Raw genomic sequence first — 13,557 nt, forward strand, 5'->3', positions numbered from 1 at the left:
CAACTACCAAAATATTAAAAGGCTTTGGGGCTTTACAGCACACCAGCGATGGTTCCTATGAATTGCAATGCCTTTCCATCCCCCAGCAGCTCAATTTGCACCAGCCTGATGCCTCCCCATGCCATGGGAAAGGCTCATTGCTGCCTTCCAGCCCCTCACACTCCTGTGCACAAGCTAAAAATTGGAGGGCAAGAGGAGGTTGGGTCTGTTGTGGGGAAGTGGAGAGGTCAGCATAACCAGGGTCGAGCTCTCACACCTGGCTGTACACCCTGCTCCTTCTCTAACTGCTGCTTTCACCCTGCTTCAGATTTTGGGGGTGGGGTGTTTTAATTAAAAGAAAAAAAAAAAAGGGAACAAAAACTAATTCTTAGGCCATCTCTGAGATTTTTTTTTGCAGCAAGTAAACTTGAGCAGCTGGTACCTGCAGCAGAGGGCATGGGCACCACCAGCACTCCTCAGCACACACTGCCTCCCCAGCCTCCGTCCTAAATCACAACACAACAAACAGGCTGTTCATTAGGTGCTGTTTAATTAAGCAATATGGATCCTGCCTCGATATTTACAATCCCACTTGCCCTGATTTATTGGAGAGAGTCCCGTTTTTAAAGACGGCGACTGTAAAGTTTAATACCGCTTGACTTAACTGCGAGTTTCATTTACGGCCGCGGGCCGAGGCGAGGCAAGCCGGGCTGGGAGCCGCCGGGCCATTAAATCAGAGCTAACTGCGCGTGCAGGGAGATGACTAGCTTCGTTACAACCGGTTCAGCGGCTAATTACCCCGAGCTGGATTGCCACACTTAAGGCAATTTGTTGCCGCTTTCCCAGGACCCTGGAGAATAAGCGGGGAAGTGCCGAAGTTGGAGCGAAGGCACTTGTTGCAATGGAAAGGGATCGTGATGGTGGCAGAGAGCAAACGGACTCTGCTTGTCCCAGGAGGGGGGAAATCAGCTTGCAAGAGGCCAGATTTCCAGCCGGGCAGCCCCTGGAGAAGGATGCTGTGTACATGCTGTGTGATGGTGCTCTGGGTGCTGTTTGCTGCCCCAGCTGCTCTTGCACGCCCAAAGATCTAAAAGGAGTCTGGGTTTTGACTTCCATTCTCCTGGCACAGAGCATCTGCCCACTGCATGGAGCCTGCCTGCCTCAGGACAGCAGAGTGGCTCTAGGGTCAGCCACCAGCTCCTCCCCACAGCCCTGGAGCAGCTGGGGAGCCCTGAAGTCAGGCGAGGGCCAGTTTGTGGGCTCTGGGATGAGAAAATCAGGCAGAAGGATAGGACAAGCATGTAGGAGGGCATTCAGCAGCCAGCATCACAGCCAGTGGCCAGGCTGTCTGTCCCAGCTTCATGGATAAGGGATAGGGGAGCAATGCACAAATGGGGCACAGGGAACACAGCCCTCCCCACACACGGTTGTCTCAGAGGTTGGAGGAGATTACTTCTCTCCTTGCAAGGTATTCCCAGCCCCCAGGAGCTCACTCACAGACCTGACAAGGAGAGGGGTCTCAGAGAGTTGTGAGAATGGCTCATTAGTGACAAATAAAATCTACTTGCGAAGATGTGAGGGTAGACAGTGCTTGGCATCCCCCCACTTCGGCTGTGGTGGCATCACTGTCCATGACCCACCCCTTCACAGTCCCGGGGCTTTCCAGGGTGAAAGGGAGCAGAACACAGACAGAGGTGAATGCAGCAACCCCAGCCCAGGGACCAGACTGCCACTATCCCACACCATGGGTGGGCACAGGGAAGGGGACAGCAGCACCAGGAAGAGAGCTGGGCTCCCTGGCAGCCCCCAGGTCAGTGATGAACCAGTTCCTGGCTGCATCCCAGCTGTCCCTATACCTGCAGCAGGCAGCACGAGGGCTGCAGAGCAGCAGTCCCAGACAGAGAGGATGAAGAGGAACAGCTCCAGGGCTGAGCATTGCAGCCAGCAGCCACCATGCAGCAAGTTTGCCAGGACTCAGCCCTCTCCCAGGTGCTGGCTAAGCCTTGGGCTGCATCCATTCCTCCTCCCTGTTTTTCACTCCTCCACAAGCCTGCAGCACTCAGAGACAGACTCAGAGCTCCCCCCAGGGAGGAAGAGGAGGCAGTGCAGAGGCAGGGACAGGAGCAAGAGGCTGCCAGCACATCCCCTGAGCCCCCATGTTACCCCCCACCAGCAGCTGGGAGTCTTCACCACAGACCCCAAACCTCCCACCGAGGGCTGAGAGCCACAAGAGCACAGGTAGAGGCACTTTGCTTCCAGGTTTTATTGTCCAGGGGGGTTGTGCCCCTCCATGGGGCAGAAGAACTCCCAGTCCCAACAGTGAGACTGGACTGGTAAGGAGGGAAGGCCTTTAGTGGTGGTAGGAGCATGCCGTGGAGGAAGAAGACAGAGCCTGGGACGGTGAAAGAGACAAGGAACAACACCACCTACACGAGGATGCAGCACGATTAGGCCTGGAGTACCTGAACAGGCAAAACCAGTCCCAAAAACCAGCCAAGCCGTGACAAAGTTCAGGAGAATCTGGGACCTCAGAGGGCTCACAAGCAACATGAGCTCCCAGACCCAGTTCTCACCACTCCCAGACGACTCCTAGCCTTACTGAGCACATAGAATGATAGAATCTTAAACCCGTACTGTTAGCACAGCACAAAACCACATCCTTAAGTGCCACATCTACACATTTTTGAATACTTCCAGACACAGCGATTTCACCACTTCCCCAGGTAGCCCATTCCAATGCCTGACCACCCTTTTGGATGAAAAAATATTCCCCAATATCCAATCTAAACCTGCCCTCGCACAGCTCGTGGCTGTCCCCTCTTGTCCTATCATTAGCTATCTGGTAGAAAAGACCAACCCCCCACCTGGCTATGACCTCCTTTCAGGCAGTTGGAGAGAGCAGTAAGATCCCCCCTCACACTCACATCCAAGGACTGGAATGCTGGAATCTCCTCATCACACCTCCTCAGCCCTCTTCTTGTAGTGCACCTCAGGGAGGCTCCTCAGGCGCTCAGCTGCCTGCAGGGCACAGCACAAGGGACAGCCAGGGGCTGGTCTCAGACACAGCCCTGGCACACAGCCTCCTAGCTCCTCCAATCCCCCTGAGCTGTGCTCACCTGCTCTGGAGTGAGGTCCCTCTGCACCTGTGCCAGCATCTCGTACCCCACCATAAACTTGCGGACGGTGGCAGAGCGCAGCAGTGGGGGGTAGTAGTGGGCATGGAGCTGCCAGTGCTTGCAGTCCTCCTTCAGGTAGGTGCCTGTGGGAGCTCCTGCCAGGGGTAGGAGTGCTGCATGAGCCATGTGGAGGGGATGGGGATGCAGATGAGAGGATTGTGGAGCTGTGCCACTCACCGTGCCAGCCCATGGAGTAGGGGAAGGAGACTTCAAAGAGGTTGTCATACTTGATGAGCAGCCTCTGCATGATGGAGGCCAAGCCTGCAGAAAAGTGACAGTGATTCACACCCCGAGCTGGCCAACAGGTGGGCAGGTGTGTGGTGGGGTCACCCTCAGCACCTCTCCCTGGGTGGACATCAGTGACAGGCAGGAGGGATGCACTTGGCAATTCCCACCCCTCCACACTCGTGCAGGGAGCCCAAGCAATGCAGCAGGGAAGCTCCCCACAAAAGCAGGGAGCACCATGCACCTCATCACCCCAAAAGGATACTTGCCCCACAAGTGCTGGCTGTGCCTAGCTGCACCTAGTTCTTATCCTAACAAAAAAGGGTGCCATTCCCCTCCTCAGCTAAGCCCCGCAGCCCCCACCCCGAGGACATAAGCGCTCCAGCATCAGCACAGCTGCCTCCTAACAATGGTCAAGCCCAAAGGACATGGCATGGGGCACAGCAAGGCTCAGAGCCACTCACTGTCCCTCTCGCTGTCACTGAGGTCCTGGAGGCGGCAGACATGCCGGCGGGGCAGGAGCAGGGTCTGGTAGGGCCACGTTGCCCAATATGGCACCACAACCAGCCAGTCAGCATTCTCCACCACCAGCCGTTCCTGCAGGGCACAGAATTACAGAATTAACTAGATTGGAAAAGACCTTTGAGATCATCAAGTCCAACCTATGACCTACCACCTTATCAACTAAACCATGGCACAAAGTGCAACATCCAGTTGTTTTTTTTTAAACACCACCAAGGATGGTGACTCTGCCACCTGCCTGGGCACCCCATTCCAATGCCCAATTGCTTTCTCAGTGAAGAATTCTTTCCTAATGTCCTGCCTAAACTTCCTCTGGCACAGCTTAAGCCTGTGTCCTCTTGTCCCGTCACTGGTTGCCTGGCAGAACAAACCAACCCCCACCTGGCAACAGCCTCCTCTCACGTAGTTGTAAAACATGATAAGGCTCTCCTGAGCCTCTTATTTTCCAGGCTAAACAATCCCAGCTCCCTCAGCTGTTCTTCACAGGGCTTGTATTCCAGGCCCTCCACCAGCCTTGTTGCCCTTCTCTGGGTACACTCCAGCATCTCAACATCCTTCCTAAACTGGGGGGCCCAGAACTGGGCACAGTATTTAAGGTGTAGCCTCACCAGTGCCAAGCACAGGGGAAGAATGACTTCCCTAGTCCTGCTGGCCTCACTACTCCTGATACAGGCCAGGATGCCACAGGCCTTCCTGGCCACCTGGGCACACTGCTGGCTCATGTTCAGCCAGCTGTTGACCAGCACCCCCAGGACCCTTTCAGCCTAGCCACTGTCCAGCCACTCTGCCCCCAGCCTGCAGCGCTGCAGGGGACTGTTACATATGGAGCTTGATGGGGACAGACACAGTCCCAGCACCTCAGGACACTCCTGGGCGTTCCCAGGGCTCAGTTCCTGGGGGCTGGGGAGTCCACTCTGGCACACAGCCAGCTCCCTGGGGAGGGGATACAGACAACAACCATGCCTTCACCTTTCGGCGAGCCTCCTGCTCAGCATACTCCAGCAGCATGGGCACACCGTGCTGGCTCAGGTGCTGGCGCTGGGTCTTGTCCTCCAGGCGTGCCTCGTTCGGGAGGAAGCTGCTGGCCCACACCTGGGAGGGACATTGGGATACAGGGCTGGGGTACTCGTACCCCTCACTTGCAGGGATAACGCCACACTGCCCATCTGCAGGGCCCTGCTGCCACCAGGTGGAGAGTCTGGCATGTGACAGTCCCCAGGAGGGGAGGTAACAGGACAGACACGGAGGTAACCTCACTACAAAAAGCTTCAGGACCAGGGCAGGGGCATTGCCATTTGCATCTGCCCCCGGGGCTTGTTGCAGGGTCACCCACAGGGACTTGTAATTTGGCCAGGTGGCAGGTGGGACAGTCACCTCAGGACCCTCACCTGGCAGTGGGGGTGCGGGTTGGAGCAGCCCATCATCGCTCCCTTGTTCTCGAAGATCTAGGAGAGGAGAAAGAGGTGCAGCCAGCAGGTCCCAGCCATAGGGTCCCCACTGCAGGCTGTCGTGGTGTCCCCAGCACAGCAGAGAAGCAACCCACAGGACAACAGAGCCTCACACCCACATGGAAAGACTCAGCAAGGCACAAAGTAGGAACAGGAGACCCACGCACAGCTAAGATGATCCCAAATCCAGGTGCTGCCAGAGTACCCAGCACTAGCCTCCCACTTTCAGCCACACGAGACCAGCCCCCACCAGCCACACACCTGCACCCAGGGGTAGGTACCACCCAGATCAGTTGCCATCTCTGCCCACGTGTCGATGACAGCCCGGATCTCTGGCAGGGACATGAGGGGCAGCGTCAGGTCCGACCAGGGGTGGAAGCACATCACCTTGCTGCGGATGAAACACAGATAGCTGCGACCACACGCATCTCTGGAGACTCTCCACAGCCCTGATGGGTGCAGTGGAACAAGGGACAGGGACAGCACCCCCAGAATGACCTCAAAATTGAGCAGGTGTGTACAGAATAGGCACCACAAGACGAGAGCGGGGTCAGTCCAGCACCATTCCGCAGGTTCTTGACAAATTGTGTCCCAAACCCACTGGAGCCGTGGAGGTAGGTACTTACCACGCACCTCGGGCTGAGGCAGCTCGAAACAAGGGGTGATCACTGTCATCTGGGGAAGGACAGAGAGTGGGCAGGGAGAAGGTGCTGAGCCAGCACCCATGCCTCTCCAGGCCATCCTGCAGCCCTCCCAGCAGCCGAGTCTGGGGTTACCCAGCAGCCTGTTCTGCTCCCCTGCTTACCAGGCTCTGGAGCGTCAGGCTGCAGCGCAGGGAAGTCATTGGGGAAGACGAAAGTGCCCTCGTACTGGGGGTTCACCTGCCGGGGTGAGAGCTGGGATTAGAGCGGAACGGGGCGGCGGGGGGATCCCGGGCCCCTGTGTCCCCGCAGGTACCTCGCCGTTGGCCCGGGTGGCCCCGGGGCAGAGGGGGTTCTTGGGGTCCCAGCGGGGCACATCCTCGGGGGGCGGCTTCTCCAGCTGACCCTGCCAAGGGCGCTTCACCCGGTGGGCCGATACGAGCACCCAGTCGTCCCGCAGCGGGTTGTACCGAATGTGCTGGTGCTCTGCGGGGAGGGAGAGCGGCGGGCATCAGGTGCAGACCCCCCCGGCAAGGGGGAACACGCACCTCACCCACCACGCCCCCTCAAGGGGTAAGCAAGAGGGTCTGCACTCCGCTTTATACGCTCCCTCGGCTTCACCCCTTCCTCCCTGTGCCAACACGGCAACTCTGCCGCTCTGGGCAGGGAGGGTCCCGGCAGTCGTGCTGGGGGTCTGGAGGGAGGGATGGAGGGAGGCAGCCCCATCCGTACCGCTGGCGCGGAAGCGGCCGCCTCCCACCTCCGCCCGCGATGGCTCCATGCCTCTCCAGTCCCGGAAACCCGGCGGGACCGGCCCTTTTCAGCGTGCCGCCCCGCCCCGCCGCGCCGGCGCAGCTGCCCGGGCCGTGCGTGGCGTGGCTCGGCGGGGGCGGTCCCGGCCCGGGTCCCGCTCCCGGTGCCGGGGCGGCGGAGCGCGGCATGGGCGCGGCGTGGGGGCGGCGGGCGCTGCGGGCCGGGCTGGCGCTGGGCGCGCTGGCGCTGGTGCTGCAGGGGCTGCGGGGGTGGCTGGCGGCCAAGCGCTACGAGTTCACGCCCGCCGAGATCGCACAGCTCGCCCGGCACCACGCGGGTACGCGCCGCCCGTGGGGACGCGGAGGGGCGGTGGGGAGGGCAGCCGGGGAGGGGTGAGGGTGGGAATGGGGATGGGGTTGGGGATGGAGAGAGGAACCGGGGACGTGTCGGGGAGCGGCGGCCTGGGCTGGAGCGGGGAGCCGTAGCGGGGACCAAGGAGCGCGGAGAGTCCGGTACAGGGGGGTCGGGATCACGGGGAGAATGGGGCTGGGGTCAGGGAGGGGCGGGGAGCTGGGGCTGGGCAACAGCACCGGGAAAGGGAACGAATCCGTACCGGGAAACAGCAACAGGGGACATGGGGGAAGCGGGGTGGAAGATGGGACTGGAGCAAAAGATGGATGGGGAGCAGAGCAGCAGCATCACCCTGCCTGGCTGGGGCTGAAACCCCAGGTGGGTCAGACCTGGAGCTTATGAAGAGGGCTGCCCCCGTAGGGCACAGGATGTTTGGTCACTGGGACAGGGGCACTGTCACCTTGTTTGGGTGTCGCATGTTGCCAACTACCCGGGGATGGGCTGTACGACTGGAGTTCTCGGTGTTGCTTATCCTCCGTCACCATCCAGGGAGGCAGTGGAGCTAGGTCAACAGGAGCTGAGGGCTGGAGAGAGAGGCTGTCTTCCCTAGGCAGACCTCTCCAAGGCTGTGCTGGCATCCTGTGGCTGTGCAGGGGATTCAGGGTGGGTGGTCGGTAGAGATTTTTCTGTGCCAGGAACTTATAGTGACCCTGGGTGCTGCAGGGCTGGACCATGAGCTGGCTTTCTCCAAGATCATTGTGGAGCTGCGAAAGAAGCACCCAGGGCACATTCTGCCAGACGAGGACCTGCAGTGGGTGTTCGTGAATGCAGGCGGGTGGATGGGCTCCATGTGCCTGCTCCATGCCTCGCTCACTGAGTATGTGCTACTCTTTGGGACAGCTGTCGACACCGGGGGACACTCGGGTAAGCAAGGGGACAGGGCTGGCGGGCAGGGGAGTTCTCTGAGCTCTTTCTACTCCACTCATTCAGGTCCAGCTGGCCATGGTGTGCCCAGCACAGGGACCCCATTGCTTCACTACTTGTATGGGGTGACTGGTGTTGGCAAACACTCTCTGCATGGGGACCATGGTGTCCTGCAGCATGTGCAGGTCTCTTTGTGGTACATGCCGTGTGGCCAGGACTCTCTGCATCCAGCTGGCAGGCGATGGCAGACATCTCATCTCCCAGTGCTTCAGCAGGGAGCAAATGCCAAAGAAGGTGGAAGTGATGGGGCTTAAGGACACCAAGCAGCCCAGGCTGGTGGTATGTGGCTGTTCACACAGACAGCGGGGATACAAGAGCCATCGGTGCTTCTTGGTGTTTTGAGGCACTGGGGCTGCCATCCTTACTCACAAAGGGCAGCTCCACCATTCACACCTGGGCTCCTGCACTGTTGCTGGCACAGACACACTGAGCCAGTGTTGTCTGTCCTCCCACAGGTCGCTACTGGGCAGATATTTCTGACACCCTCATCTCGGGGACATTCCGGCAGTGGAAGGAGGGGACCACCAGAAGTGAGATCTACTATCCAGGTAAGTTCAGCAGCCACGGTGCCCTGTAGGCTGCATCCGTGTCTTTGGGGTACAGCCACTTGCTGTCATAGAGGCCCTTCCTTAGAGCTGGCAGAAGCCAAGAGCTCAGGATAGGGCAGTTTGGGTCCTCAGTGGCACATCCCAGTGTCTCAGTGGGTGGCAGCAAGAGGAAAGTGAGCAAGACTGGGGAGAGATTGAGAAACTCAACCCTGCAGGTCCTAATCCCATGTCTCCCATTTGGATTGGATCCCATTTGGATTTGGATGTGGGGCAGCCACTGGGAGCTGTGCTGGTTGTGTGTTTTGGCAGGGGACACCATCGTGCACCAGGCAGGAGAGGCCACGTCAGTGCAGTGGAGTGCAGGCACCTGGATGGTGGAGTACGGCCGGGGCTTCATCCCCTCCACACTCGCCTTCGCCCTGGCTGACACCCTCTTCAGCACTCAGGACTTCGTCACCCTCTTCTACACCCTGCGTGTCTACGCCAAGGGCCTGCTCCTGGAAGCCAATGCCTTCTTCAGCACCTTTGGGTGCTGAGCCTGTCTTGCCAGGGCACCCTGCCAAGCCCAGTTGGCTCCTTTCCTCCCAGCGTTTTTCTCTTCCTCCCCAAGCCCAGGTTCAAGCAGAGACAGCAGGAGATCCCCTGTGCCTTCCCCAAATTGTTCTGTCCTTTCCCCACAGGCCAGCAGGGTGCCAGGACAGAGGGACCTTGGCACTTCCAACAACACAGACCACCAGTTCTCTTCACTACCTGCCTGTCCCTCCTTTCTGTCAGAGTCATGTCCTGCTTTTCCATCCCTCAGGGCTGGAGTGGCCTTGCAGTGTACAAGCACCCCTGTGTGCCCTCAGCATGCAGCAGGAGAGAAGCTGGAGATGGCTGTCCCCAGACCCCAAAAACTTTCCTGAGCTCCTGAGATAATCAGGGGAACGATGCTGCCCTCAGGGTAGGGTGCACAGGGTAGACCAGACCAGAGCACCCATTGCAAAGGTCGGCGGCTAAGTCCCCCTTGTCTCTGGCAGCCTGCCGGGACTGCGGGCAGCGCAAAGCGCTGTGTCCAGCTGGCAGTATCTCCCGTGGCTCTGTCCCTGCTGATGTGGGTTGGCAGCACACAGTGTCACCCTGGCATGGGGCAGGATCAGTGCTGAGACCCCCTGGCAGTGAGGAGATGCCCAGCTTCTGTGTTGGAGGGCCCCCTGGTCCCCTGTGTGTCATCTGCTCTAGGGGATGGCTGGGGCTGGAAGGGGGTCACTTCCCCACAGTCGCCTCCTGGCAGTGCCCCCCAAGGGGGAAACCCACCGTCTGTCGCCTTAATGGAGACCCCGTTCTGCGTGGCCTCTTGGCTATGCACATACCTAGTGTCCTCGAGTGCCCAAGTGTCTGTAATAGCTCAGGATGGGATCTCGCCCCTCAAAATGCTTCCCCTGGCTGTGAGACCCTCTTGGGACAGCCACTCTGCTCGGCTGCCGGCATGGGATCCCGGCTGCCAAGAGTGCTGTGATCCCCCAACCAAGCAAACCCAGCTGTGGACCCTGCTTGCACCCCTGTGGCCAGACCTGTGTGAGCTCACTGCTTGGTGGAGGGCTTTCACCTCCACACTGCTGCCAAACACACGTGTGTGTCCTTGGCCACCCAGGCCTGTAGCATGTTGATCTTCCTGCCCCCTGGACTGTCCCTGTTCTGCTGACCAGCAGCCCTGCACACGGGCTAGTCATTTGCTACCTGAAAAAATATACCAGTAATAAAGTTGTTCATCCCACACACTCGATTCTCTGGAAGAGTTTCTGGAGTGTGTTGAGGCCTGCCGTGGTGAACACCAGCTCCGGGCTCAGGAGCAGTCCTGCTGACAGCTGGGTGTCCCCAGGGAAGCTGCTGTCAGGGTCCTGAGAGCTGGGGGGCACAGTGCTGGGCAGGATCAGCCCTGTTTCAGCTCCCAGGGATTGGCAGAAGATGGTGCTGTTACTCCTCTCGCCACTGCTGTCACTGGGGACCAAAGGACTGGGCTGGTGCCAACTCCCTGCTTCCATGGGTGATCCCAGAGTCCGGGGGGCTCCATCCTTTTGGGGGATAGCGCCAATGTTGAGTCTGTGGCCCCTGAGAGCGGATAGACCCAGACATAGCAGATGGTGGTTTGGAGAGGGTTGCAAGGACACACACATACGTATAGGTGTGTGCACGTGCTGTCAGATACATCATGTGTGTTTGTGTGTGTGTGTGTGTGTGTGCATGTTCACAGGTCATATGTGCATACCCGTGCAGGTGACACAAGCGTGTCACACCTGTGCATGTGCACAGCTCACAGTGCACATGGCAGCAGGTGTGTACACCTGTGTGCTCGTGGACACGCGGGCTCTGTGTGTGTGTGCACATGCATGTGGGCAGGCTCTGTGTGTGCACATGTGTGTTCCTGTGGGCTGCCAGGCCTCCCTGGCCCCACGCTGGGCCCATTCCCTGGGGTTCAGCCAGGCCCCACTGGGGAACACGAGCAATCCCAGCCGAGCTGGCCTGCACGGCAAGGCGCTAACTCAGCAGCTCGTATCAATACTGCTCCACTTAAAGCGAAGGCCGCGTAATGAAAATCCGATGGGCACGCTGGTGGGAGTAAATAAGTATGCCATTAAAATAAGAAAATCAAAGCTCTGGACAGGTCTTTTCTCTTGCCCATTGATTTCTTTTATTACGGAAATATTGCTGCTAAATAACATTAGTGTGAACAATCTCAGCAGTGTTTTCTGTAGCGCCTGTGTCAATAACTCCATCACGGGTGGGGGATCCCCCCCAGCCTGGCCACAGGGCCAGCAGCCCTGTCCATGCAAAAGGTTGCTCTGGGGGTGCCTTCCTCAGCATTCCCAGCTCAGCCAGCCAGAGAAGCCATGCAGCACGGGGTGGCTCAGGCAAATGCCAGCAGGATGGAGCTGGATTTGGACCCAGGAACCCTGGTTGCTCTGCTGTAGCAGGAGAGGTTCTCCCCATCCCAGCACTGAGCACTGTGTGCCAGGCATTCATTAAAGGGTCGCAAAAAGCATTCCTTTGGTGTTTGCAGCCTCATAATCAGATAGGTGTCTCCTATGGCCAGCAAAGTGTCTCCAATGACCAGCAGAGAAGAGTTCTGGACACAGCAAGTTCTGCAGGCTATTGGTGCCTCTGCCCCTTTTTCTCATGCCTCCTCACCCATGCCTGAGTCCATGCTGGCCTGACCCAGCTGCCTGTAGCTTGCTATCATTTGGTTCTGGAGAAACTGAGGCATAGGTTGGAAGATCATCTGCCATCACCCATGTACCTAGTGCCAGGACCAGGGCTTGTACTCAAACCCTCCCTTTCCCCCTTGGCTACTCATCCTTCAAAATGCTCACAGGCAGCAGGTACATCCTTGGAGAGCCAGAGGATGTGACCAGGACACACAGGAAATATACACCCTTTAGTGTCCAGAGGCCAGATAGGACCCCAGGGCACATCAAAGGACACCAAACCCTGATGGAGTGGCTGAAGATGGCAAAGGGGAGTCAGCCATGGACACCTGCACCCCGGGTCTGGCTCTACCCCAGCCCCAGCTGAAGCAGCCATGAGTGGCATCTCCTCAGAGCCATCACCAGGACAAATGCACATCGCTGCCCTCCTAGCACCTTCCCCCTGCAACTCGCTTTATCTTGCTGTCCCTCCACATGCAGTGGGTATTGATCAGCCCGCAGGATCTATCTCTCGATTCCTCCTGTGGTATCTCTCTGCTCCAAGTATCTCTCACTCTGCTCCACTGTCTGCTGTGCCCGTCTATACCTCCACTATCTATCTGTGCCGCCTCAGCCACAGCCGTCGATAGCCATTTGGGGAATTTCTTTCCAGCTGGGAGCATCATCAGACCCCATCGGTGCAAAATGCTGAGCAGGGGGGCAGAGGGGACATGGTCCTTTCTTGCCCCAAGGAATGCCTGAGCATGGACATACTTCATGACACATGTGCAGAGCCCCAGAGCTGCTGTTATCACTGTGGAGGTTCTAGAGAGGAGCTGAGTAGAACAGGTCCCTTGGTGGCCATGCCCAAGGCAATGTGACATGCTGCACCCCATGGAGACCTTGGTGTTGTCACTAGCTGTCCTAGCCACATCCCCCATCCCTGGGTGCTAAACTGACCCAAGCACCCCAACTCCTCTACCCTGGAGAAGGGGAGCTTCCCCAAACACTTGGGTTCCTGTTAGGCCCTGAAGAAGTCACCACATCTGTTTAATCCCACCCAGCCCAACTTTCAATGTGCAGGCACAGCCCAGAGCAGAGGGTGCAGCACTCTGGAGTGCAAGGCAGCAACACTGGGATGGGAGGCTGGAGTCATGTGGCATGGGGTCCTTTGCAATGGGTCCTGAGGGTCATCTGGCCCTGTGGATCCCTCTGAAATAGGGCCAGGTCTCATCTTCCCAGTGGCAATTCAACAAGAATTGCCCACGCTGACAAACTAATGCTCAAAGGGGCTGGCAAGCACCGGGAGGTCCCTACCTCTGCCGCAGCAGGATGGGATGGGCCAGTGCAAGCTACAGCTGTCCAGCCCTGAAATAGGACGGCCGACAGCTAATTTATCTCCTGTGCAAAGATAAACAGCGCCTGGGGGCCCTGCGGGGTTGGGAGCTGCCCTGCTCTCCCGAGGAAGGGTCTGATTTTTCCAGGAGAGCCTCCCTGGTGAGCATGCTGCACTGTGTTGAATGCTGCTGAGGTGCCAGGAGCTTAAGGAGCCCCGAAAGCCACTGGTGCCATGGCAGGAGTGCAGCAGTTTCTCAAGAGATGCTCCTGCCAAAGCTGGAGAGCCCAGAAGCACCAGTTTTTCCCCACAGAGGGAAGTGTGAAGGGGACAGAGGCTCATCCCAGGCCATGGAGCCTCAGAGCAAAGTCAGCTCCTGCCACAGCCACAGCCAGTGGCTGTTTTACCTCAAGATGCTTGGAGGAAAAGG

The 13,557-nt window shown here is 58.3% G+C and overlaps 2 protein-coding genes across 2 annotated transcripts; one reads left to right on the forward strand and one right to left on the reverse strand.

Annotated features, from left to right (window-relative positions):
• Positions 1–2,227: 2,227 nt before the first annotated feature.
• Positions 2,228–6,848, reverse strand: GALT (galactose-1-phosphate uridylyltransferase). Its single transcript, XM_085041807.1, has 12 exons — positions 6,724–6,848; positions 6,308–6,477; positions 6,156–6,231; positions 5,977–6,025; positions 5,612–5,741; positions 5,291–5,347; positions 4,872–4,994; positions 3,845–3,977; positions 3,333–3,416; positions 3,096–3,250; positions 2,904–2,997; positions 2,228–2,405 (listed from the first exon to the last, which is right to left on the reverse strand). Exons 1-11 carry the CDS (start codon positions 6,770–6,772, stop codon positions 2,935–2,937), a joined length of 1,089 nt encoding a protein of 362 aa, XP_084897933.1. The 5' UTR covers positions 6,773–6,848; the 3' UTR covers positions 2,228–2,405; positions 2,904–2,934.
• Positions 6,849–6,865: 17 nt separating this feature from the next.
• SIGMAR1 (sigma non-opioid intracellular receptor 1) lies at positions 6,866–10,385 on the forward strand. The gene is made up of 4 exons (XM_085041808.1): positions 6,866–7,081; positions 7,819–8,019; positions 8,535–8,627; positions 8,937–10,385. Exons 1-4 carry the CDS (start codon positions 6,931–6,933, stop codon positions 9,161–9,163), a joined length of 672 nt encoding a protein of 223 aa, XP_084897934.1. The 5' UTR covers positions 6,866–6,930; the 3' UTR covers positions 9,164–10,385.
• Positions 10,386–13,557: the final 3,172 nt, after the last annotated feature.

The sequence above is a fragment of the Lichenostomus cassidix genome, chromosome Z (assembly GCF_008360975.1).
Source record: "Lichenostomus cassidix isolate B80296 chromosome Z, HeHo_3.0, whole genome shotgun sequence".
In the NCBI taxonomy this organism is placed as follows: Eukaryota; Metazoa; Chordata; class Aves; order Passeriformes; family Meliphagidae; genus Lichenostomus; species Lichenostomus cassidix.